Source organism: Syngnathus leptorhynchus, chromosome 6, assembly GCF_054491065.1.
Source record: "Syngnathus leptorhynchus isolate UIUO chromosome 6, UIUO_Slep, whole genome shotgun sequence".
NCBI classification, from domain to species: domain Eukaryota; kingdom Metazoa; phylum Chordata; class Actinopteri; order Syngnathiformes; family Syngnathidae; genus Syngnathus; species Syngnathus leptorhynchus.
Window position 1 is genome coordinate 14886976 of NC_141200.1, and position 26949 is coordinate 14913924.

General features: G+C 39.2%; 1 protein-coding gene and 1 long non-coding RNA gene across 10 annotated transcripts in view; one reads left to right on the forward strand and one right to left on the reverse strand.

Annotated features, from left to right (window-relative positions):
• Positions 1–24250, forward strand: part of ppp6r3 (protein phosphatase 6, regulatory subunit 3) — an 87420-nt gene extending 63170 nt beyond the window's left edge. For 4 of the 9 annotated variants that reach the window (XM_085914631.1, XM_085914632.1, XM_085914628.1 and 1 more), the window contains 2 exons: positions 16299–16373; positions 21248–24249. In XM_085914631.1, the coding sequence (XP_085770757.1) occupies positions 16299–16373; positions 21248–21299 (127 nt within the window). In that variant the 3' untranslated portion in view covers positions 21300–24249. Of the gene's footprint in view, positions 1–57; positions 16374–21247 lie in introns of all 9 variants that reach the window. The other 5 variants (XR_015066448.1, XR_015066449.1, XM_085914633.1 and 2 more) reach the window with 4 other exon arrangements.
• LOC147056141 (uncharacterized) overlaps positions 1–26949 on the reverse strand; it is a 118532-nt gene that overhangs the window by 85201 nt on the left and 6382 nt on the right. The gene's annotated exons all lie outside the window — the stretch shown is intronic.

The following is a 26949-nucleotide window of genomic DNA, read 5'->3' on the forward strand; positions in this document are numbered from 1 at the left end:
ATCAAATTTCAGCCTGCAGCCATTAACATCAATTTTTTCTATCCATATTTTGATTAGGGATGCTCCGATCGATCTGCGACCGATCATCATCGGCTGCCATTTGTGAAAAAGAGCGTGATCGGTACTTTAGATCCATCCCTCCATAGCCAATCATCACAGCTGACCATCGCTCGCATAGAAATTATCTGGATGCCACTATTTTACACACAAGTTAGCGTCACGGTTGATTAGAAAAAAAAAGAACGGAATGAAAATTTAACATTTACATTAAACACACATTCAACAACTGGTAGCACAAACACACATATAACGGATTAACTTTATAAATCAAATGTATTGTGCCACGTTATGCATTATGGAATCTGAGTGGCTAGAGCATATGAGAGGCTATGCAGTGTTGCTTCGTTCTCTTCAAGGGCATCACAAACAAAACGGAAAAATCAAGAATGTATGCTCTGTATTAATAGCACGATTTTGCATTGACAAAAATCAGACTCTGGATAATTATTTGAGAGTTGAGCAAGCTGCAAATGTAACAACCCAAACCATGTTTATGGTAGGTTTTTTGACTGAGTTTTAGTGAAACCCCAAAGAATGTTTCAAAAAGTCAGTTTGACTTTAAAATGTTTAAAAAGTGTTTAGCAGACCAGCGCGAGGGCGCGTCAGCCGGCCAGCGCCTCAGCAGAGCAGAGTCGTGACACGTTAATGGTAGTTTTTTTTTTTTGACTTTGAGTTTTAGTGATGTTCGGTAACGCACTGGTTAGCACGTCCGCCTCACGATTCCACCTCCGGCCCTCCCTGTGTGGAGTTTGCATGTTCTCCCCGTGCCCGCATGGCATCTCCAGATACTCCAGTTTCCTCCCACATCTCAAAAACATGCTTGGTAGGCCGATTGAGCACTCCAAATTGCCCCTAGGTGTGAGTGGGAGTGCAGATGGTTGTTCGTCTATATATGCCCTGCGATTAGCTGGCAACCGTTTCAGGGTGTCCCCGCCTACTACCCGATGACAGCTGGGATAGGCTCCAGCATGCTCACAATCCCGTGGGGACAAAGTGGTACAAAAAAATGGATGGATGGATGGATGGATGGATGGATGGATGGATGGATGGATGGATGGATGGATGGATGGATGGGTTTTAGTAAAGCCCTATAGAAGGTTTTTAAAGATCATTTTAACTTTAAAATGTTTAAAAAAAAGTTTAAAAATACAATTAAGTGATTAAAAATACAATAGTGTTAAAAAATGAAATTATGAAAGTCTTGTGCGGATATCATAAAAATATTGACTCCACATCGCGGATTTTCACCCATTGTAATTAACACCAATAAACGAGGGGTAGGTCATTTGCAGACAACTGCTTCTACTGGGGGAAAATAACGAGCCACGTTTCCCTCCATTTTTCTGACATGTTAAAGCCAAACAAGGTAATTGAATCATATTTTAAATTCTGCTCTCTATTTGAGGCCTACTCCTGTTCTTGAAAAATAAGGGTATAGAAACCGATTAATTAAGAACTACCGTAAATTTCGGGCTACAAACCGCAGCGGACTATAAGCCGCACCAGCTAAAATTCGGGATTTTTTTAGTATTATACTTGTATAAGCTGCATCGGACTATAAGCCGCACGTGCGCACGAGTTATTTATAAAGAAAGATAGTTCACAGAAAGCCTTTTTAAAGTTTTAATCACATTAACATTTCGTTGTAATTTCGGAAGTAACAGCACTAGCTGGGCTAAAGTTTTAATAACATTAACATTTCGTTGTAAACATGGAAGTAACAGTACTAGCTGGACTAAAGTTTTAATAACATTAACATTTTGTCGTAAACACGGAAGTAACAGCACTAACTAGGCGGGTAAAAAAAATACCGTAATTTTTGGACTATAAGTCGTGGTTTTTGTCATAGTTTGGGCGGGGGGGCGACTTATACTCAGCAGCGACTTATATGTGATTTTTTTCACAAATTTTCAAAATTCTAAAATCCGCGATGTAGTGAAACCGCAATAAACGAACTGCGATGTAGCAAGGGATTACTGTCATTTGAACTGCAAGTGACGTCACCCATGCTGCGCGGCGGTTGTTTACATAAAAGGCAAAGGATTCGATCACGGGATGACAAAGATGACGAAGGGCCCCACGTACTACCGGCATCATTAGCGGCTTTGTTTGTGACACGGAGGACGAAGAGTTTGAAGGATTTAATGATTTGGAGTGACACAGAAGGTTTGAAAAACTATTATGGCTTTTGCGCACGCCCGGTCCTTCTCGACGGGAGCTCTCTTTCACCTCCGTGGATGGAAGTCGGGGGTCGGCGCTCGGCCGGGTGGCTGTCCGGGAACAGTGAATGGGGCTCGGACATGGCTTTTACGCACGCACGCTCCTATTCTATGGAGCTCTCTTCCACCTCCGTGGATGGAAGTCGGGGGCCGGTGCTCGGCCGCGTGGCTGTCCGGGGACAGTGGATGGGGCTCGGACATGGCTTTTACTCACGCCCGGTCCTATTTATGGAGCTCTCTTCCACCTCCGTGGCTGGAAGTTCAGTAGTTGTTGGCTCGTTGAACTCTTGTTAAATAAAGAGCCGTTTACCAAACCCACGTCTGGTACTTTGTTAACGCTACAATATAGTTGTATTCTAGATCTCTGCAGCGCACGCGCGGCGTTGTTGACATAAAGAACGAGGAATTTGATCGATGGATTTTATGATTTGGAGTGACACAGATGGTTTGATAATATTGTTGTTATATAAACTCACGTCTTTCCTGGTACTTTGTTAACGCTACAATATAGTTATATACTAGATCTCTGCAGCGCACGCGCGGCATTGTTGACATAAAGAACGAGAAATTTGGAGTGACACAAATGGTTTGATAATATTGCTGTTATATAAACCCACGTCTTTTCTGGTACTTTGTTAACGCTACAACATAGTTATATACTAGATTTCTCCAGCGCACGCACGGCGTTGTTGACATAAAGAACGAGGAATTTGATCCATGGATTTAATGATTTGGAGTGACACAAATGGGTTGATAATATTGTTGTAATATAATTTTGAAATATATTTTATATATCGTTATATGGGTCTGTGGAATAATTACAAATGCAACTTACAACGGGTCCGACGTCAGCATATGCGGCGCATACGCCGCATTGTTTACATAAAGCACGATCGATGGATTTAATGAATTGGAGTGACACAGATGGTTTGATAAACGTGTTATTTATGTAATACTTACTTGAATAATTCTGAATGTTACGTCAGGCCCGTTCTCAGCTCCTCGTTTATGTATATGTCATGTTAGCGTACCGTATCGTTTAGCCTGTTGTTGCTGGTTCATGTCTGTTTTTGGTGTTGGATTTTGACAATTAAATTTGCCCCTAAAGTGCGACTTATACTCCGGTGCAACTTATATATGGGGTTTTTTTTCACTTTATTGTGCATTTTATGGCTGGTGCGACTTATACTCCGGAGCGACTTATAGTCCGAAAATTACGGTATATACGAGTCAACAGTCCCTTAGAGCCATCTTTGTCTTTCTCCTGTCCACTGAAACCAGCAAAATCTTCCTCCTCAGTGTCTGATTGGAATATGCATCTAAAGTCGCCGCATGTAAAGTCGCCGCATGAGTAAGGTTGTTAATGTTTAATTCCCATTTGTAAGAGAATATACACAAAGATGATTGTCAGGAAAGAGATGATTATTTAGGAATGCATAACTTGAAGTAACATAACTGCACAACAGCGGTCCACAGCCTTTTTATGAGTGTATAAGTGTATTAGTCATGAGAAAAATCACAGGGAAAACCCTATTTAAGCCACACCGAACTATAAGCCGCAGGGTTCAAAATTTGAGAAAAAAGTAGCGGCTTATAGTCCAAAAATTTTATAGTAATTAATTAAGAAAAACATGTAGTTATAGCTCTAAAATGGGAAATTCTACACCTAAGCCACGTGATCGTTATTGCCCAATCACACTAATGGATGATTGGTATTGACAGCATAAAACCCTGATCGGAACATCCCTGATTTTGATATTGTTCATGTCTTTTTCATTGTCTGTGTTTTGCATGTACTGTGATAAGAAGTATTTTCCATTTGGGAGTTTAGCTTTAAAATTTATGTGTGGGCAGAAATAACAGTAGAACCCCAGATCTCAACGCTAATTCATTACAGAAGGATAGATAAGTGAAGCTGTCACGTTCTGAAGCAACAGTACATAAAACCACAAAAGACAAAAAGAAATCCAATAAAGCAAAAGCTTGAGGCAAAGCTTTATTTCAACCGTCTGTATGCGGCGTTTGAGACGTCGGAACTTTTTAAAAGACAAATAATGAGCTTGAAATAAATTAAACATGGCAAAATAATACTATTTAAACACAAAAGGTACTTACTTGTGGTAGAAGAACCGAAGTCTCTGAAATACCGTATCGGCCTGAATATAAGACGACCCTGATTATAAGACGACCTCCTCTTTTTCAAGACTCAAGTTTGAAAAAAGACTTTTTGAACACCAAATTTAATTTTTATACAGAAAATAATTACAGTACATCTAAAACAAATGATTATAACAATATATGTTATTTTGCCTCATTCATATCATGCAAAAACGTTTTATCACAACTTAATAGCTGAACATTTAAATATGTAAACTAAAGTGCAATCATATTTGTAAATGAATAGCTTCTTGTTTTTGAAATGTAAATAAACCAATCTACTGTGATAAAACAATAAAATTGCAATAACTGCATTAACCATCAAAGTAAAGTATAACTAACTTAGTCTTGAAACAAACCTGAATAAGGAAAAACTTTGCAATAAAATAATGCAAACTGCTACCGCTATTTTTATTTTTATTCTCCGTAACAAGGGTTCGCTTTGGCCTGGAGAGTTAAGTTCAGAATTCGCTTTGAAGATATCTGGCGGCATCTAGCGTTGTGAATGGGTATAATGTCTAGACCTCGAATGTAAGACAACCCCCACAGTCTTATTTCAATGCAAAAAACAGTCTTATATTCGGGCCAATACAGTAATGTCCCAAAAGCCAATCAATGTGCACAAAAGGGTGCCTATTGTTTACAAATTCAGTGTGACATAAATGCACACAAGCACCCCGTACCTCTCGTGTCATTTCGCATGTGAAGGTGAGCTGGTGTGTTGTATTCCGTGGATATGCTCATGACTGAAAAGGCCCCGAATTAAAACTTGCTCCCGCAGATATATTCAATACTGAAAAGGTCCCGAATTAAAGCTTGCTCTTAAAAAAAAAAAACTTCATCCAGCCTCTTAAATATAACATACAGTAGCTCTCTTTTTATATGCTTCTGATTGCGTAAACTCGATTGGTAGCGTTAACCCCCATGATCTTGTGGTCTCGCAGGTACAGCGTTCCGGAATATGTTGAGTGCTGTGGCGGTTGACTTCCGGGGTTCCACTGTATTTACATTTTATATAAATTGTGTGGTCATAATGAGAATGGTTTAGAGCAAAAAATGAGACGCGTCAGAACACCATCCGAACAACAAAAGTCAGCACTGGTTTGTGGGGGGCTGCTTTGCTGCAGGATGGGCTGGTGAATTTAACAAAACTAGGCAGTGTAATCGTACAAGTGTAAGGCTATGTGGTTCTGATTTGTAACTACATAAAGAAAGCACGTGTAAATTGCTCCTTTTTATCCACACTTGATCTACACTAATATGTCAGAAACATTACAGGTATTACAAAATTTATCTTTCAAATTCAAACTATAAACTACAAGTTTTCCTTTAAAATGTTCCTTGGTGTCTCAACATGTTTTAAATAGTAGTGCTTTAGACCAGGGGTCCCCAAGCCCCGGTCTGTGGGTCACTTGGTACCGGACAAGCCGCACAGGGAAAAAAAAAAAAATACATATATATATACATATATATATATATATATATATATATATATATATTATATAATATATTATATAATATATAAATATAATTAATATAATATATTAATATAATTTTCATTCTGGTCAAGACGCTCGTCTCGGTCACGTGACATGTCACCCCGGTCAAGCCCGCGAGGCAAGCAAAAACGAGCAAGAAACAGAGAAGTTTGGAGAGCTTCTTCGGAAAGGGAAAATAGCCCAATGAGGAGACTGAAGAAGAAGAGGCTACCACTTCTAAGAAAAGCAAAGCTGCATTTAAAAGAAAAGGAACAGAGATGTTTGGAAAGCTTCTTCGGAAAAAAGCCCAATGTGGAGACTGAAGAAGAAGAGGCTACGACTTCTAATAAAAGGAAAGCTGCATTTAAAAGAACATTTCTGGAGTCCTACTTAAAATATGGATTTATCGCCATAGGTGATTCTACGGAAGAGGATTAGGGCCAGTGAAGAAGAAAAAAAACGAGGGGTGACAGGATTCTGACTTTTTTTCTCAGAATTCCGACTTTAAAGTCAGAATTCTGAGAATAAAGTCTGAATTCTGACTTTATTGGGGACCACTGCTTTAGAGGACAAGGCACGGACAGACGGGCATAGTATAGAATTTAAAAAACAAGAGTAAGAATGGTAGAGCTCAGACTAGCACGCAAAATCAGCGTTTTGTAATTGTGGTGGAAATACAGTGTTATATAAATGTGCCCTTTGGTTATTCAGTGCGTTAGGCAGTGTAGATAAAAACACTAGTTTTAGGGTTTAGGTCAGAATTCGGGTTTCTGAAACAATCATAATAACCCATTTAAATCCCTCAACAGACAGAACTACTCGCACATTTAAGTATCCTGACTGAAATGGCAACACATATCAACGTCGTAGCACAAATAACTGTCATTTAAGCTTGTTACCCTCTACCATAAATAAACTACATTATATTCATGCCAATCAGCAAGGGAATCAAGCAGTCTGTCCTCCCCCTTGCTCCAAAAGTGTGCTTTTCTGCAGGTCTCAGAGCGCCACCATGATTGTTTACACCGGCTTGTGTGAGTTGCTTGGCAGACGGACAGACTTACACACACAAATATAGTGTCCATATACACAAACTGCGTTATTTTCGCTGTAGAGACAGAAAGTTTTGGGTCTTCAACATTTACAAAGAATTTCACAGAGGCAGAGAGTTGTCTTCAATGGCTGCAGCTTTTGCAAAAGGACAGTATTCAAACAACAAGTGTTGCTCAAAAACTGTGCCCTTCTTCAGGCTGGTCGCTTTTTATTGAATAAATACAATGGGTGGGGTTTACACAAATGTATAGCTTCTCGTTTGTTCACAGCAGTCAGTTGAACACATGATCGCAGAAAACCCAGATGTTATTACTTAAGGAGAGCAGTGTAGACCTCTCAACGGTGTCATTATTCAAATCCAGGAGATTCTTGCTTAACGACTTATGACTGTAGACATATATATCACGACTCATGGCTCCAGACATGTACATCACAACTCATAGCTCCAGACATGTACATCACAACTCATGGCTCTGGAAATGTACATCACAACTCATGGAAGAGCAAACCCAGATGTTTTTGCTTAACATTCTATAACGGTTGGAAGCTCCCTGGACACAAGGTCAAACTGCCATACAGCGAACATTTTGCATTAAACCCATGGAATCTAATGATAATGTAGAACATTTTTCCCAACAGAAACCCCACAAAGAAATCACTTGATGTTTGGCTCGAGGATGCTGTGCAGTTACTTCATGTCAAAAGTCAAAGTCCGCTTTATTGTCAATTTCTTCATGTTAAGACACACAAAGAGATCGAAATTACGTTTCCCACCGTCCCACGGTGACTAGACACAGTACACAACACTTACAATCAAATAGCACAAAGAGTAAAAACGAACAGACAAGAGCAACGAATAAGTAATAAGCAAATAACCCAAATAAATAAACAATAAATAAATAGACAAATGATAGCAGCAAAATGGAGCAAAGACCAATATTATTTTCCTCGCGAATGGTGAAAGAGCATTCAGTTAGGTGGTAACCCGATCCCGTTTACAAGCCGAGATATTCGGACAAGAGAGTCAACACAGGGAACTTATTTGGATTTTTAAGACCCCAATTAAGGGCATATTCGGATTTCTGTGTGCATTTACATTGACTTTAAAAACCAAAATACTGCCAATATTCTGGTTTTAAAAGGGTCATTGACTGCAACCTCTCCCTAAATGCCAAGATGACCAAAAAGATCGTGGTTGACCCAGGGGAAGGAAGGCAGAGCTGCAGCCAATCATCAACGGCACAGCAGTGGAGTGGATGGACTCATTTACACCGTGTGCACAATTATTAGGAATTTATATTTTTGAGGACTAATTTTATGATTGAACAACTACAGTCAATCCAAAATGTTGAGAAACTTCAATCTGATTATTTCATAAAGTAAAACTGAGGTTTTGGCTTTCTAAGGAGAAAACCTGTGCATGCACAATTAGGCAATTGTTAGTGTACAGAAGTATTATGCAACTAAATGAAAACCGATCATGTTCCCACATCACTTATATTCATCTGTTTAAGTGAGAATAATAATCAAACAACTCAAAATTTGCAAATTTACATTTAAAAAAAAAAGGAAAAAGGAAAATCAGTGACCAATATATAGCCACTCTTCTTTTCAATAACAGCCACAAGTTCTCAATAGGGTTTAGGTCAGGTGAGGAAGGGGGCCATGTCATGATTCTTTCATCTCTAAGGTCTTTATTGGCTAGCCATGCAGTAGAGTACTTTGATGCATGCTCTGGAGCATTGTCCTGGAAAAAAACATGGTCTTCTTGAAAGATGCTGACTTTTTCCTGTACCACTACTTGAAGAAAGTGTCTTCTAAAAACTTGCAGCAGGTTTGGGAGTTGGTTTGAGTCTCTCTTCAATCTGAAAAAGTCCAACTAGCTCATCCTTAATAATACCAGCTCATACCGGTACTCCACCTTGCTGTAGTCTGAGTCGAAGTGGAGCTCTGGGTCCGACACTGATCCAGCCACAGGCCCATCCATCTGGTCCATCAAGAGTCACTTGTATCGCACCAGTTCATAAAACCTTTGAAAAGTGTCTTGAGATATTTCTTGGCCCAGTTTCTGCGTTTCAACTTGTGTCTTCTGTTTAGTGGTGGTCAGGTTTCAGATTTTCTTACCATGGCCATGTCTCTGAGCACAGAACATCTTCTATTTTTGGACACTCCAGGTAGGTTGTAGTTCTGGAATATGACAGCACTGGAGGATAACGGTTTCCTGGTTGCTTCACATTTGATTCTTCTCAAATCTTTGGCAGTTAATTTACGTCTTTTCTTCTCAAAATGTTTCTTGCGATCCTGTTGACTTTATGCACCAAAACGTTTGATGGTTCGGTGATCACGCCACAACATTTTGGCAATTTCAAGAGTGCTGCATCCCTTCAAAAGACTTTTCAAAATGTTTGACTTTTCTGAATCAGTTAAATCTCTTTTTTTCCCATGCTGCCTAAGGAAAAGATGCTGCCTGATAAATATACACACCTTGATATAGGGTGTTGACCTCCTTAGGCCGCACCCTCCCTCATTACACAAATACACTTCACTTGATATGGTTAAAACCAATAAGCCTTCAAGTTTAAACAACCTGAAGTTGGAAAATACACATGAAAATGATTATATGGTCAAAAGGGTCACTTGCCCAATAATTGTGCACACGGTGTATATACCTTGGGGTCAACATTTCCATTGACCTATTATGGGAATGTCATACCACAGCAGCGGTAAAAAAGACCCAACAGCGTCTCTATGGTCTTAGGTGCCTGAAACAGGCCTGAAATTTAATACTATCATACTATAATCACTACCATAGAGAGCCAACTGACCTTCCGCCTCACAACTTGGTATGGCAGCTGCAAGGGCAAAAGCCATAAGGCACTAAGGAGGGTTGTCCGAGCTACCCATAACATCACTGGTTGTGAACTGCGCAGTCTGGAGGACTCTACAGCCTTCGCTGCATGAAGAAATCTGGGAGGATAATGGCAGACCATAGCCATCCTCACAAAAGATCAAAAAGAGAGCTCAAAAACAGTCAAGGGATACAAGTCCTCCCAGCCCGCATGAGTATTTTGAGCAACAGCTTTTCCCCACAGGCCTATTAGACTGTCAAATAACAGTGTCAAATGAAAGATGTACTGAAACTAAAGAACTGAAATGTGCAATAACACTCCAGACTTTGTTGTTTTTAGATAGTGTGTAGATTTTATGATTTTGGGTAGTTTTTAGATTATGTTTAGATTTCAGGTAATTTTTAACTTTTGGGGTTTTAGGTTTTTCTGATTTTAGTTTTTAGTTTCCCCCTCTTGAGCTACCTAGCATAAAAACTTTTTCCATGTTTGTACCCAGAGCATCCAGTGACAATAAAGTGAATCTCGAATCTTCTTCTGTCTCTTCTTCCTATTATTTTTCCGTCTTTGTGGTTGGCAAGTACTTTAAGTTAATTACTAATGCTTAGTCAAAGGCAACATGATTAGGGAATAGGGATTTGAGGTTGCAGTCTGACCTCTAATTTTGATGTACACACGTTAGATGTAAGTATAAGTGGACTAAACTGAAAAAAAGGTTGAATTAAAGTCTGAAGTCATAGTGATTATAGTTCTATCTGTTTGTGCGCTTTTACAAAGATCAGCCGTGAGTGAAGCTGTAGCCTATTAGCTTTTTTCTCATTTGAGTTTTCTTGTTTTTAATGTAATAACTAGAATTTGGAATTTCTGGAGAAATTGCGTGTGAAGGCGAAATGGTTGAATAACTTTTTGGGGAATACTGCGGAATGATTTTGAATCTTCCGGTTCAAAGATATCACTTCCGGGTTTAGCTGACGTCAGTTCCGGTTTATTTGGGTCACTTCCGGTTCAATGTAGGCCACTTCTGGTTTAGCAGAGGTCATTTCCGGTTTATTTGGGTCACTTCCGGTTAAATTTAGGCCACTTCCGGTTTAGCTGAGGTCACTTCCAGTTTATTTGGGTCACTTCCGGTTGAATTTGGGCCGCTTCCGGTTTAGGTGAGGTCACTTCCGGTTTATTTGGGTCACTTTCGGTTCAATTTGGGCCACTTCCGGTTTAGCTGAGGTCACTTCCGGTTCAATTTAGGCCACTTCCGGTTTAGCTGAGGTCACTTCTGGTATAGAAAGGTCACTTCCGGTTTACCTGGGGTCACTTCCGGTTTATTTTGGGTCACGTCCGGTTTGCCTGAGGCCACTTCCGGTCTATTTGGGGTCACTTCCGGTTTGCCTGAGGTCACTTCTGGTTCATTGGGGGTCACTTCCGGTTCATTGGGGGTCACTTCAGGGTCAATCCAAGATGGCCGCCACATAGTGGAAGTGGGGGTCAAGGGGGTGACTATGGGAAGTATAAGGTGAATAAAGTTGGAATGGGTTGAATCGGTTGAAAAATGAGGAATTTAGGTGGAAAAAAGGGAATTTTGTAGAATTTGGTGGAATTTCTAATTTGAAAATGTAGAATTTATGGTAAGTGGGAATTTGGGGAATAAGGAGGAATAATATGAAGAGTTGAAAGCTGGAATGGGTTGAATGGGTTGAAAAATGTGGAATTTAGAGGGAAAAAACGGAATTTTGGAGAATTTGGTGGAATTTGGGAGAATTTGGTGGAATTTCTAATTTGAAAATGTGGAATTTATGGTAAGTGGGAATTCTGGCAATAGGGAGGAAGAATATGAAGAGTTGAAAGCTGGAATGGGTTGAATCGGTTGAAAAATGTGGAAACTAGAGGTGAAAAACGGAATTTTGGGGAATTTCAAAATTGAAAATGCGGAATGTTTGGGAAGTGGGAAGTTGGGGAATGTTGAGAATCTTTCCCAATGTGATGTGAATGTGCTGAATGGTGTGAATTTCAAACTGGAACGACGTGAATGTTGAATGTGCCATTGAGAATGAATGGGGAAAAATTTGTCGGAAATTTGGGAATTTTGCGGAATCTAAGAATTTTCGGAATAAGAAAAATGGAAGCGCTCATCTCGTGAATATTTGGAATGCGTGAAAAGTGGAATGGAGTGAATGGGTTGAATTGTGTGGAAGAAGAAGAAGGACAAAAAAGTGAGGAGAATAAAATAGAAGAAGAAGAAGAAGAAGCGGAATAATAATAACTAGAATTGGCAATTTCTGGAGAAATTGCGTGTGAAGGCGAAGGCACTTCACACTATTGTGGGACTCGAAATGATGATTAAATGACATAAAAATGGTAAATTAATAATGATGATTAAATAAAATAAAAATGGTAAATTAATGATGATGAAAATAATTATTAAAGTGATGTGTTAAAATTGAATGAATGAAAAAAAAATAATGGCCAAGCGTGATTCGAACTCACACGGGAACAGCGCCCGTGCTTAAAGCTCCATTCTCTTCTTACTGAGCTAAACAGCAACTTAGTGTTGCTGTGGTGGAATGTTGCTATTAATCAAGAAATAAAGATGGTAAATGACGTTTGGTAAAATTAAATGAATAACTAAATGAATGAATAAATAAAAAATAAATGGTTTAAATAAATGAGTTAAGGAAAGAAATCATGAAAAAAGTTGTCAGATGTCAAAATTCGAACTCGCTCGTATACGTCGCTCGTGTCTAATGCGCCATTAAGAATGAATGGGGGATTTTAAGGCACAAATTTGCTAATTATGCAAAAACGGTAAATGTTATGAACAAATAAAATACTAGCAATCATGCCGTGAATTTTTGGAACGTGTGAAAGTTGGAATGGGGTGAATCGGTTAAAGCATGTGGGAGTAGTTAGGTGTCAAAAAAGTGGGAGGAATAAAAAAGTAGAATAACAATAGCCTTCACACTAATGAAGGCCTTCGCCTTCACACTAATAAAGTAGAATAACAATAGTGTGAAGGCCTTCGCCTTCACACTAATAATAAAGTGAATGGAGTAGAATAACATAAGTGTGAAGGCCTTCGCCTTCACACAATAATAATAAAGGACAGGAATAACAGTAGTGTGAAGGTCTTCACCTTCACACTAATAATAAAGTAAAAGGAGTAGAATAACACTGTAATCACAATAATAAAGTAAAAGGAGTAGAATAACATAAGTGTGAAGGCCTTCACACAATAAAGTAAAGGGAGTAGAATAACATAAGTGTGAAGGCCTTCGCCTTCACACAATAATAAAGTAAAAGGAGTAGAATAACGTAACGCCTTCACACAATAATAATAACTAGAATTGGCAATTTCTGGAGAAATTGCGTGTGAAGGCGAAGGCACTTCACACTATTGTGGGACTCGAAATAATGATTAAATGAAATAAAAATGGTAAATTAATAATGATGATTAAATAAAATAAAAATGGTAAATTAATGATGATAATGAAAATAATTATTAAAATGTGTTAAAATTGAATGAATGAAAAATTAATGAATAAAAAAATTATGGCCAAGGGGGATTCGAACTCCCTCGCGGAAGGCTCGTGTTCACAGCGCCATTGTCTTCTTACTGAGCTAAACAGCGACTTAGTGTTGCTGTGGTGGAATAATGCTATTAAACGAGAAATAAAGATGGTAAATGCCGTTTGGTAAAATGATGTTTTTAAATTAAAATAAATGCCGTTTGGTAAAATGATGTTTTTAAATTAAAATTAAATGAATAAATAAATGAATGAATAAAAAATAAAAAAATAAATGAGTTAGGGAAAGAAATCATGAAAAAAGTTGTCAGATGTCAAAATTCGAACTCCCTCGTGAACGTTGCTCGTGTCTAATGCGCCATTAAGAATGAATGGGGAATTTTAAGGCACAAATTTGCTAATTATGCAAAAACGGTAAATGTTATGAACAAATAAAATACTAGCAGTCATGCCGTGAATTTTTGGAACGTGTGAAAGTTGGAATGGGGTGAATCGGTTAAAGCATGTGGGAGTAGTTAGGTGTCAAAAAAGTGGGAGGAATAAATTGTTTAACTAGAATTGGCAATTTCTGGAGAAATTGCGTGTGAAGGCGAAGGCACTTCACACTATTGTGGGACTCGAAATGATGATTAAATGACATAAAATTGGTAAATTGATGATTAAATAAAATAAAAATGTTAAATTAATGATGATGATGAAAATAATTATTAAAGTGATGTGTTAAAATTGAATGAATGAAAAAAAAATATTGGTCAAGCCGGATTCGAACTCGCACGGGAACAGCGCTCGTGCTCCAAATTCCAGTCTCTTCTTACTGAGCTAAACAGCGGCTTAGTGTTGCTGTGGTGGAATGATGATATTAAACGAGAAATAAAAATGGTACATGCCGTTAAAACGGTAAAATGATGTTTTTAACTTAAAATTAAATGAATAACTAAATGAATGATGAAAATAATTATTAAAATGTGTTAAAATTGAATGAATGAAAAATTAATGAATAAAAAAATTATCACCAACCGGGATCGAACTCGCTCACGGACGTGGCTCGTGTTCTTAGGATCATTGTCTTCTTACTGAGCTAAACAGCGGCTTAGTGTTGCTGCGGTGGAATGATGATATTAAACAAGAAATAAAAACGGTAAATGCCGTTAAAACGGTAAAATGATGTTTTTAACTTAAAATTAAATGAATAACTAAATGAATGAATGGAAAATAAATAAATAAAAAATAAAAGAGTTAAATAAACGAGTTAAGGAAAGAAATCATGAAAAAAGTTGTCAGATGTCAAAATTTGAACTCACTCCTGAACGTCACTCTTGTCTAATGCGCCATTAAGAATGAATGGGGGATTTTAAGGCACAAATTTGCTAATTATGCAAAAACGGTAAATGTTATGAACAAATGAAATACTAGCAGTCATGCCGTGAATTTTTGGAACGTGTGAAAGTTGGAATGGAGTGAATCGGTAAAAGCATGTGGGAGTAGTTAGGTGTCAAAAAAGTGGGAGGAATAAATTGTTTAATAATAATAATAAAAAAAAAAATAAAGTAGAATAACAATAGTGTGAAGGCCTTCGCCTTCACACTAATAATAACTAGAATTGGCAATTTCTGGAGAAATTGCGTGTGAAGGCGAAGGCACTTCACACTATTGTGGGACTCGAAATAATGATTAAATGAAATAAAAATGGTAAATTAATAATGATGATTAAATAAAATAAAAATGGTAAATTAATGATGATGAAAATAATTATTAAAATGTGTTAAAATTGAATGAATGAAAAATTAATGAATAAAAAAATTATGGCCAAGCGGGATTCGAACTCGGTCGCAGGCGTGGCTCGTGTTCAAAGCGCCATTGTCTTCTTACTGAGCTGAACAGCGACTTAGTGTTGCTGTGGTGGAATAATGCTATTAAACGAGAAATAAATATGGTAAAATGATGTTTTTAAATTAAAATTAAATGAATAACTAAATGAATGAATGAAAAATAAATGAGTTAAGGAAAGAAATCATGATAAAAGTTGTCAGATGTCAAAATTTGAACTCCCTCGTGAACGTCGCTCGTGTTGAATGCGCCATTAAGAATGAATGGGGGATTTTAAGGCACAAATTTGCTAATTATGCAAAAACGGTAAATGTTATGAACAAATAAAATACTAGCAGTCATGCCGTGAATTTTTGGAACGTGCGAAAGTTGGAATGGGGTGAATCGGTTAAAGGATGTGGGACTAGTTAGGTGTCAAAAAAGTGGGAGGAATAAATTGTTTAATAAAGTGAAAGGAGTAGAATAACATAAGTGTGAAGGCCTTCACCTTCACACTAATAATAAAGTAAAAGGAGTAGAATAACATAAGTGTGAAGGCCTTCGCCTTCACACAATAATAATAATAAAGTAAAAGGAGTAGAATAACATAAGTGTGAAGGCCTTCGCCTTCACACAATAAAATAATGGTTAAACTCATGCTTGTCTATGGTAAGATGGGACTGAAAAAGTTAATTTACAGTTATAAAGTTTACCCAGATATCTGAACAAAGCTGCCAAACTAAATTCCAGACTGAATAATTAATGATTAGACATCAAGAAAACTACTGAGACTCATGTTATGTCACACAAACTCCGCCTCCTTGCCAGAGATTCCTGCAGCTCCTTTAATGTTAGTCTTAAGGCAGCCTCCTTTGTGCCAGCCTGTGGTTGACAATGCAATAAATTAGTTTAAAGAAAAGCCTTCTTTAATTTGGGCCTCTTTATTTGTTGGAATTAGACATTAAAAACAATTTATTTTCAATTTGTCAACACTGAGTAAAGTTGATAGATTTTAACCTTTCAATTTATACACACTATTAATATTTGTTTTCTTTTACTGTGTAAATATGTGGACTGCATCTTGCATTGTATTGCTATGTGTTTATGTGAATTACAACATCTTTAGTATTTTATCTGTGTAATGACTGCTTCCCCTCTTATAAGCAATGACAAGTGCAAGTACGCAATGGAAGTCACTTACGGCCCTCGAGAGGAAATGTCGACCAGAGATGATGCCAAGTAAGTCAGATTGCTCTTTATTCCATTGATTTATTACTGTATCAATCAATTGATCCAATTCAGCAATGGTAAAGGTACATCCTGTAGTAATAAAATTTGACCCTTTACCTCTGAATTTGACCTGCGTGAAGAGGGCCCCCCACCCCACGCAAAATTTAAGGAAAATAGTCTGTTTCATCTGTGCTTCGTTTGTGCCATAAAGATTTTCATTTGTGCAGCAACGGTTTTCGAGTTATAAAAAAATATTTTATAGGTCATCCAGAGTTTACCCAGCCCAAAATGAATGAACCCAAAATGGTACCATGTGTTTGTGCTTGGTTTGTGCTGCATTTTCCTCCAAATGGACCCAAAATGGTACAGTTCGTTTGTGCTTCGTTTGTGCTTCAAAAATTTTCATTCGTGCCGCTTTGGTTTCGTAGATATTAGACATTTATTTTATCCCGATGACGTCACCCAGCCCCCCATGTTCCTCCAAATGGACCCAAAATGGTACCGTTCGTTTGTGCTTCGTTTGTGCTGCAAAAATTTTCGTTTGTGCTGCTATGGTTTTTTAGTTATGAAAGATTATTTTATAGGTCATCCAGAGTTCACCCTGCCCCCCATTTTACTCCAAATGGACCCAAAATGGTACAGTTCATTTGTGCTGGTTTGTGCTGCAAAAATTTTCGTTTGTACTGCTCCGGTTTTGTAGATATTAGACATTTTATTGCGATGTCACCTAGCGCCCCCCCCCCCATTTTACTCCAAATAGACCCAAAATGGCTCGGTGGAGCACTGGGTAGCACGTCCGCCTCACAGTTAGGAGGGTGCGGGTTCGATTCCACCTCCGGCCTTCCTTGTGTGGAGTTTGCATTTTCTCCCCGAGCCCGCATGGGTTTTCTCCGGGCACTCCGGTTTCCTCCCACATCCCAAAAACATGCTTGTTAGGCCGATTGAGCACTCCAAATTGCCCCCAGGTGTGACTGCGAGTGCAGATGGTTGTTCGTCTCTGTGTGCCCTGCGATTGGCTGGCAACCGGTTCAGGGTGTCCCCCGCCTGCTGCCCGATGACGGCTGGGATAGGCTCCAGCACGCCCGCGACCCCCGTGGGGACTAAGGGGTTCAGAAGATTGCTGGATGGATGTATGGATGGACCCAAAATGGTACCGGTCGTTTGTGCTTCATTTGTGCTGCAAAAAGTTTTGTTTGTGCTGCTCCGGTTTCGTAGATATTAGACATTTGTTTTATAGCAATGACGTCACCCAGCCACCTATATTCCTCCAAATGGACCCAAAATGGTACCGTTCGTTTGTGCTTCGTTTGTGCTGGTTTGTGCTGCAAAAAGTTTCGTTTGTGTTGCCACGGTTTTTCAGATATTTCACATTTAATTTATAGCAATGACGTCACAGTATTTCGTCGCAAATTTCAAGCTCCTGGAATGCCCCTGATACAGAACTAATACAAGGTAAATATGTTCTTAGCCTTTTTTTTTTTTTTTGCTTTTTAGCTTACAGAAAACTTTCACTGCGGGAAATGGCTTTTACTACGAGGATATTTCTGTAATTATGTCTATCGTGTTCATTGATGAATTTCCTTGTTATCAATAAGCCTATATGATCATTTTTTTCAATTACATCTGACGTAAAAAAGGTTCACCGCAACCTAAATACCTGGTGAGTCTATGTCTGTTCCAAAACATTAACGCAACAATTAATACATGTACCGTAATTTTCGGACTATAAGTCGCTCCGGAGTACAAGTCGCACCAGCCATAAAATGCGCAATAAAGTGAAAAAAACATATATAAGTCGGACCGGAGTATAAGTCGCACTTATGGGGCAAATTTATTTGTCAAAATCCAACACCAAAAACAGACATTAACCAGCAACAACAGGCTAAACGATACAGTATGCTAACGTGACATATACACAAACGAGGACAGGCTAAACGATACGGTATGCTAACGTGACATATACACAAACGAGGAGCTGAGAACGGGCCTGACGTAACATTCAGACTTATTCAAGTAAGTATTACAGAAATAACACGTTTATCAAACCATGTGCATCGGTCCAATTCATTAAATCCATCGATCTTGCTTTATGTAAACAATGCCGCATATGCTGACGTCGGATCCATTGTAAGTTGCATTTCTAATTATTCCACAGACCCATATAACGATATATAAACGATTTCAAATAACTATCATATTACAACAATATTATCAAATCATCTTTGTCACTCCAAATCATTAAATCCATCGATCAAATCTTCTCGTTCTTTATGTCAACAACGCCGCGCGTGCGCTGCAGAGATCTAGTATATAACTTTGTTGTAGCGTTAACAAAGTACCAGGAAAGACGTGGGTTTATATAACAACAATATTATCAAATCATCTGTGTCACTCCAAATCATTAAATCCATCGATCAAATTCCTCGTTCTTTATGTCAACAACGCCGCGCGTGCGCTGCGGAGATCTAGTATATAAAGATATTGTAGCGTTAACAAAGTACCAGGAAAGACGTGGGTCAGTTGCATCAACACATAAGATTGGGTGAGATTTCTTTAAGCTCTTGTACACATGCATTTGTGTTTGACTCCAATAGTGACAGAAAAACTTGTCAAGTCCGATGTCTTTGATGCGGTCACTGTGAGGTGCACTGTATTTCAACATCTGCAACGAGAAAATGGGATTTTTGTCTCCTAATGCCAAATCATTTTTCTCTTGCTTTGCCTTGCGCAGCGTGAAGTCCATCAGTTTATTTCCCTGTGATGCCCGCCATACATGTGGTTCCATCCTGCCCTCACAAAGTTTCTTGGCTACCTGCACACACAACTGTCCAGATAGAAACCGCTTTGAGCTACCAGTGTGTAGGGAGTCATCACTGTTCTTAATGAAACAGTTCAATATTATTGGGCTGTTAATTTCTGACTCTCCGCCACAATTAATGTTGAGAAGGCCATGACACTCCTTGCAGTATCCTCTGATTTCGATATAATTATTTGAGACCAATGGATAGACTTTGGCTCTTTTAAAAACAAATGTGCAAGGAATTTTGACTGTTTTCCAGATTTGTTCATTTGTGATGTGGGTCCAGGTGCCAGGCTTCAAAATTGTATATTCTCTATTTTAGGTTCGACACAACCCACAACCCGCACAAACGAAGCACAAACGAACGGTACCATTTTGGGTCCATTTGGAGGAAAATGGGGGGGCTGGGTGACGTCATCGCTATGAAATAAATCTCTAATATCTATGAAACCGAAGCAGCACAAATGAAACACAAATGCATATTCAATTGAATTCTCTCATTTTTAATTTGATACTTGCAACACATCCGCATGCCCCTGGGTTAGGGGCAACAAAAATCTGGGAATGTTGAGGTTTGCCGCAAAAAAAACTGTTTGGAAAATTCCACTGGTGAAATATTCAAGCAGAAACAGGCGTGTGTCATAATTGGGTAGAAATTGAGCACCTCAAAATGTTCAGTTGTTGTTTATATATGCAAATACTCCAACATCTTGCAAACACGTTTCAAAATGTACAATTGCAAATGATTTAGGAATTTCAGCAGCTATGTCCATAATGTCAAACAAATTCTGAGAAAGAAAGAGATTAGATGGATAGCGTCTCTCTCTCTCTCTCTCTCTCTCTCTCTCTCTCTCTCTCTCTCTCTCTCTCTCTCTCTCTCTCTCTCTCTCTCTCTCTCTCTCTCTCTCTCTCTCTCTCTCTCTCTCTCTCTCTCTCTCTCTCTCTCTCTCTCTCTCTTCCCCCCCCCCCCCCCCCCCCCCACAATCCATTCATCCAGCCATCCCTCGACGTCAGCCTGTTTGTCAGCCTGTTTGTTTGTTTGTTTTATTTTTGGGTGCATGGTATACCACATGTTGTGTGGATTAAGATACTACTTTAAAATTTTACATACTAATGAATGAAACAAACATTTTCTAAAGATATTGAAAACATCACAAGTGTTTTTCTTCATGGCAGGTGAGAGCAGGTCTGTGTAGTGTATATGAATGAGTCTTTGGAAGTGTGAATGTGATTCTTGTCTGTGTGATTATTGTAGGAAGCGTGTGACGGGTGTGTGGGGTGTGTGTTTGTGGGGGGGGGGCGTTCTGCAACACACAGAAATACAGCATGTAAGTCAACGCTCAACTTCTGACGTCACACAACGGTTCACATGACATAATTAACTGCGCGTAACGGTTCCGCTATACTAAATAACCATAAATGAAATACTGCGTAACAGCTACTTATACGATGCTAGGCAAACTTAAAGGAGCGCGCGAAAGCTATCAATCAAACGGCGCACACACGAAACAAACCGTGATCAGACAAAGGGCACAACAGTAGACAGTAGTAACAATGAAATGCATGTACTCACTTTGTGTCAAAGACGTACATGATCACAGCAACATATTCATTTGATACCAGTAACCTTTAACTTGCCGCTGCCCACAAGTGAAAATGGGTATCATGTCTAGACCCCGAATATAAGACGACCCCCACTTTTTCAGTCTTATTTTAATGCAAAAAACAGTCTTATATTCCGGCCAAAACGGTAATTGCAGTTGTGTGATTAATTTTTTAAACTTACCTTATATATTGGTGTTATTGTGTGATGATAAACGAATCAAACCTGGCCTTTCTAACAACTATCCAACAGTGCCTTCATGCAATCCATCCTGAATGAGAATATTTTTTTTATCTGCCAACTGTTAAGAGATTTCTAGATGCAACCAAATATGTCTGACGCAAAAAACACTTTCACTTTAAAGGCTTTATAATATTGATGCATTTACGTGTTCCTTTTATAATCACTGAACATGTTTACCTGGCCCCTTACGCGGGCCTTTAATTTTATTTTTATTTTTTTTCTATTTTCTCTACACAGATTAGACCAGAGTGCCGTGTTCTCAGATCCAGCAGTAAATGGACCACCATAAGAATTGTGTATCCTCAGTTTCTGACCAGCATAATCTATCATTGAGAAGATTCTCCCGAGGGATTCACGGAGACCACTGGTCAAATGTGGTCATGTACTTTCTCCAACGAAATCTGCAACATTGCCATCAATTTAGATAAATGGCAATGTTGTACTGTTGTTTTAATCTGCAACTGACAGCTTCTCATACGGATTTGTTTCGGAATGTTACTATGGTTGAAAAGATGATTGTATGAATAAAATATTTTCTAAAATGTAAACACACCTTGTACCTTGCACACAGTCCAATATGTAGCAACAAATGTTCAGACTTACACTCATGCCGAAACAGTCAGACCCAGCTCTGCTCAGTTACAATTTTAGCTTTGTGTAAATACACATACCTGGATGAAATGTGATAAGGAAATAAAAATACACCATAAATTAAATTTTACACACACACATGCAGCCCCAGACTGAAAATGTTCTTTTCATTAGACTACCACAGAAGAAACAATTAGCTTTAGCATGTATCTAAGGTTGGAGACAAAATGGCAATCTGTTCAGTTGTTCTGCTTGAAACGCTAAAAAATTTGGGACTCACTGCAAACCCGCAATAATCTAAATCCAGATCACACCTTCATTTAAATCTTTGTACGACACAACAGATTCAATGTAGTTCAAATTCAAGTTACAGTTATACATACATAGATTGCAAATAACGTGCTGACTTTGTGAGTTTGCTCACTAATAAACTCTCCTTTTTGGGAGGGAATTGGTTGTGGCACATTGTGATAATGTACACACCATGAACTTGTTCATCATATGAGGGCAATTTGAACCAGAGTCATCAAGAAAAAAGCTGGCAGCATAATATGCCTCAATGAACGAAAACCTTGTCGCACTCCTTAAGTTTGCCATTGAAAATCAAAATGACTCAGAAGGACTGGGAAAACGTGCTGGTGTTCTGGTCAGGTAAAACCAAAGTTAAGATATTTAGCATTAACAATTTGACCTACTATGATGAAGGATGAAAATAGATTACCATCCTCTGTCATGTATGTATATGGGGACATTGTTTTGTTTTGTGAAGTACACCTCAATCTCTATTTTATTCGCTTCAATCCTATGCGACTTTCTGACTAACGTGGTTTGGTCATGGACCCGAATTTTCTTTGTCATAAATACATTTTCAAGTAGTATTTTAAATGGATGATATAAGAACCGTACAAAGCTAAATGACTAGTGGGTAAACCTTAGCACTAGTGATTCGGTGAATTTCCGTGACCAATTTAAGGGTGTTAGATAATTAGTTGGGCTGTATGATCTGTTTTTTGGTGGCTCGGTGGGGCACTGGGTAGCACGTCCGCCTCACAGTTAGGAGGGTGCGGGTTCGATTCCACCTCCGGCCCTCCCTGTGTGGAGTTTGCATGTTCTCCCCGAGCCCGTGTGGGTTTTCTCCGGGCACTCCAATTTCCTCCCACATCCCAAAAACATGCTTGGTAGGCCGATTGAGCACTCCAAATTGTCCCTAGGTGTGAGTGCGAATGGTTGTTTGTCTCTGTGTGCCCTGCGATTGGCTGGCAACCAGTTCAGGGTGTCCCCTGCCTACTGCACGATGACGGCTGGAATAGGCTCCAGCACGCCCGCGACCCCTGTGGGAACTAAGCGGTTCAGAAAATGGATGGATGGATGTTTGATCTTTATTGCAGTGGTACGGATTGCTAGTATCGTTTTTGATTTGAAGGAGGAAGTTTGCAGAAGCACTTCATCCACAGTCACAAGTCAAAGACCACTTATGTTATAGTAGTAGAATAAGTGGCTGATTTATTCTCTCATCCATCCAATTAACATAGCATCAAAATGACTTACTCAATCTGCCCGATATTGTCATCTGCGTATTGCTTCTCTTTTCATAAAACGTCAACATACTTCGATGTGTGTGAAGCAAACAGACCCCTCCGGCTACCCAACAACAGGCCTGATCTAAATTAACCCCTTCGGCCACCTATAAAACATGCCTTTCTAGAAAAAAACAAGTCTTTCTATACAATGCGCTTTCAGGGTTAATGCAAGTCCCAAATTCTGGACCCCAAAGTCCGCATAAAATGGAGATTTAGGTGTACTGGGTGACTGCCGCATTGGGGATGAGGGCAATAAAGGATGGCTAATACAGAGGAACATCGAGGTAGCGGAGTGGCCGAGTTCATCACAACACCTCAACCTGATGAAAAACCTGTGGAGAGAGCTGAAGCCTCTAGTTTACTTAAATACTGTATTTTCACCTTTTTTCGAATTGCTCCTCTGTGGATATGAGAGGGTAAGGTAAGGCCGAGGTGCCCGCTCACTGGACCACATTTATTTCCACTTTGTTGCGAGTGACATATCTTTCTTCTGTGCATGTGGGTAACTATGGGGATATGAAATTAAAATGAAACGTGAATGCGTACACCCCAAAAAAAATGATTACACCAAAAATTCAGAATTGAAAAGCAAGACCTGCACTGTAAATGTATATTGCCTATTGTTGGGAAAAATGTTTTACATTATCATTAGATTCCATGGGTTTAAATGGAAGATGTTTGCTGTATGGCAGTTTGACCTTGTGTCCAGGGAGTTTCCAACCAATATAGAATGTTAAGAGAACAATGGTGTTTTTCATGGTACACGATGCAAATGGCTGGAGCCATGAGTCATTAAGCAAGAACATCCTGGGTTTGAACAATGACATCGTTGAGAGGTCTATACTGCTTCCCTTAAGTAATAATAACATCCTTGGTTTTCTGCAATCATGAGCTGAACTGACTACTGTGAACAATGAGAAGCTATACATTTGTGTAAACTCCACCCATTGTATTTACTCAATAAAAAGCGGCCAGCCTGTAGAAGGGTGCGGTTTTCGAGCAACACATGCTGTGTGTTTGATTCCCGCCCTTTTGCAAAAGCTGGTGGCCATTGAAGACAACTCTCTGCTTCTGTGAAATTCTTTGTGAATGTTGAAGACCCAACACCTATCCTAACTGAAGATAAGGGCTTGCAGAACTCCAGAATCAGCCATGGCTGAACAAGCCTTTGCGAAGATTAAGTGGGAAGGTGAAGTGCAATGTATGTTGCAATGTATGTTGCTAGGTGACTACGAGATCTGCAGCAGACCAAAATTGATGCTATGGTACCGTAGTGGCCCGAATATAAGACGGTGTTTTTTTGTATTGAAATAAGACTGAAAAAGTGGGGGTCGTCTTACATTCAGGGTCTAGACATTATACCGATTCACAACGCTAGATGGCACCAGAGATCTTCAAAGCGAATGCTGAACTTAACTCCCCAGGCCAAAGCGAACCCCTGTCACGTAGAATAAAAATTCTGGAATTTTTAGCATTATTAGCACTAAGAAGAAAAATAAAAAAGTAGCGGTGAGAAAGAAAAGAGGAGATAACAGAAAATTGAGAAATGTAGCGACAATCTGGAGAAAAGTGGGTTGAAGATCGGCCAGGTTAACCGGCAACTGAGTAGAAGTTATGATGCAAACTTCAAGATGATGGTGATAAATGAGGCAAAGTCTTCAAACAATTGCAAAGCGGCTGTGAAATATGGTGTCAGAGTGTAATGTATGGAGATGGAGAGCTCAAAAAGATCGCCAAAAAAATGCTCACAATCAGAGAAAAGCTTTCCGTGGTCCTCAGAGCGGCCGCTTTCAAGAGTTCGACAGGAGGGTGTACGCGTACGTGGACAATGACACTGAGCACAACGAGGCAGAGGATGTTTGTGAGGAGTAATGTTCTGACATGACAGATCTCAGCTACTCTCAAGTTTAAACCCGTTTGTGTTATTTTATTGCAATGTTTTTCCTTATTCAGATTTGTTTCAAGACTACAATTACAGTTAGACTTCACTTTGATGGTTAATGCAGTTATTGCAATTTTGTTGTTTTATCACAGTAGATTGGTTTATTTACGTTTCAAAAACCAGAAGCCATTCATTTACAAATGTGATTGATTGCGCTTTAGTTTACATATTTAAATGTTCAGATATTAAGATGTGATAGACAGTTTTTGCATGATTTGAATGAGGCAAAATAGCATGCTTTTTCTCTCAAATATATTGTTATAATCATTTGTTTCAGATGTACAGAAATTATTTTCTGTATAAAAATTAAAATTGTTTTTCAAAAAGTCTTTTTTCAAACTTGAGTCTTGAAAAAGAGGGGGTCGTCTTATAAATCAGGGTCGTCTTATATTCGGGCCAATACGGTAATAGTCACATTGCTTTCTGCACGTGTATACATCGGAGCTCTAAGCTAAGCACACCCAAATGGATGCCCAAAGCAGGCAGGCGAAAAAGAGTAGAGGGTGCACTTCAAATGTGGCAAGGCCATTTTTGCCAAGTGTTAGGGTAAAAACTGTCTGAAGATGGCTGGTACTGAATGAGTTAATGTTCTTTATATAGGTATCAGTCATACAGTGATATTTCTTTTTTCCTGATAATAAATGTATTAGTTGACTGTCCCGTCCCTTCTTAGGATAATGACTACAGGTAGAAATAACGGTTTGATAAAACACTGATTGATACAAAGCATGCAAAAAGAATTTCTCCTGGCCACAGTTAATGTGCAAACGTGAAAAGCAATGTGTCAACTGAATGCATTTATCAAGTACAATGTTTGTATACACAAATAATGATGATTTGTGTAGATAGTTTGGCCCACTCCACCTTTTATGCAAGAACCACACATGAGACAGTTTGCCCATTTTACGCTTGCAAGCAGAGAAAGCCATCATCACCCCTGTGTGGTACAGAGGTGCTTGAAAGCAGTCTGATTTTCGCTTCTTGCAAGAGAATATTTATTGAGAGAAAGCAGGGTGGGCCTGAGAGTGAACAGGTTTTGAGGGTCACCTCTGCAACCTGGTTAATTCGTGGGGTTTTAGCTCTTTGACATACAGGGTTGCGGAAACAGATACTAGTGGAGCATTTTAGATAACTAACTAATAAAGGGAAATGTGCTTTCAGCAGTTTGCAAACATATTTTTTTAAGGTTGTGTTAAACTTATAATGATATCAATATAATATCTAGTATTGGAGTGATACTAGATATTATATTGATATGATTGTAAGTGTGTGAGCTGGTGTGTGAGGCAGAAAGGTTCCGACTAGACATAGTCGGACTTGCCTCCACACATAGTTTGGGCTCTGGTACAAGTCCTCTCGAGAGGGGCTGGACTCTCTTCCACTCTGGAGTTGCCCACGGTGAGAGGCGTCGAGCAGGTGTTGGCATACTTATTGCCCCCCGGCTGGGCGCCTGCACATTGGGGTTCACCCCGGTGAGCGAGAGGGTAGCCTCCCTCCGCCTTCGGGTGGGGGGACGGGTCCTGACTGTTGTTTGTGTTCATGCACCGAACGGCAGCTCAGAGTACCCACCCATCTTAGAGTCCCTGGAGGAAGTGCTGGAGAGTGCTCCTTCTGGGGACTCCATCGTTCTACTGGGTGACTTCAATGCTCACGTGGGCAATAACAGTGAGACCTGGAAGGGCGTGATTGGGAGGAACGGCCCCCCAGATCTGAACCCGAGCGGTGTTCTATTATTGGAATTCTGTGCTCGACACGGATTTTCTATAATGAACACCATGTTCAAGCATAAGGGTGTCCATGTGTGCACTTGGCACCAGGACACCCTA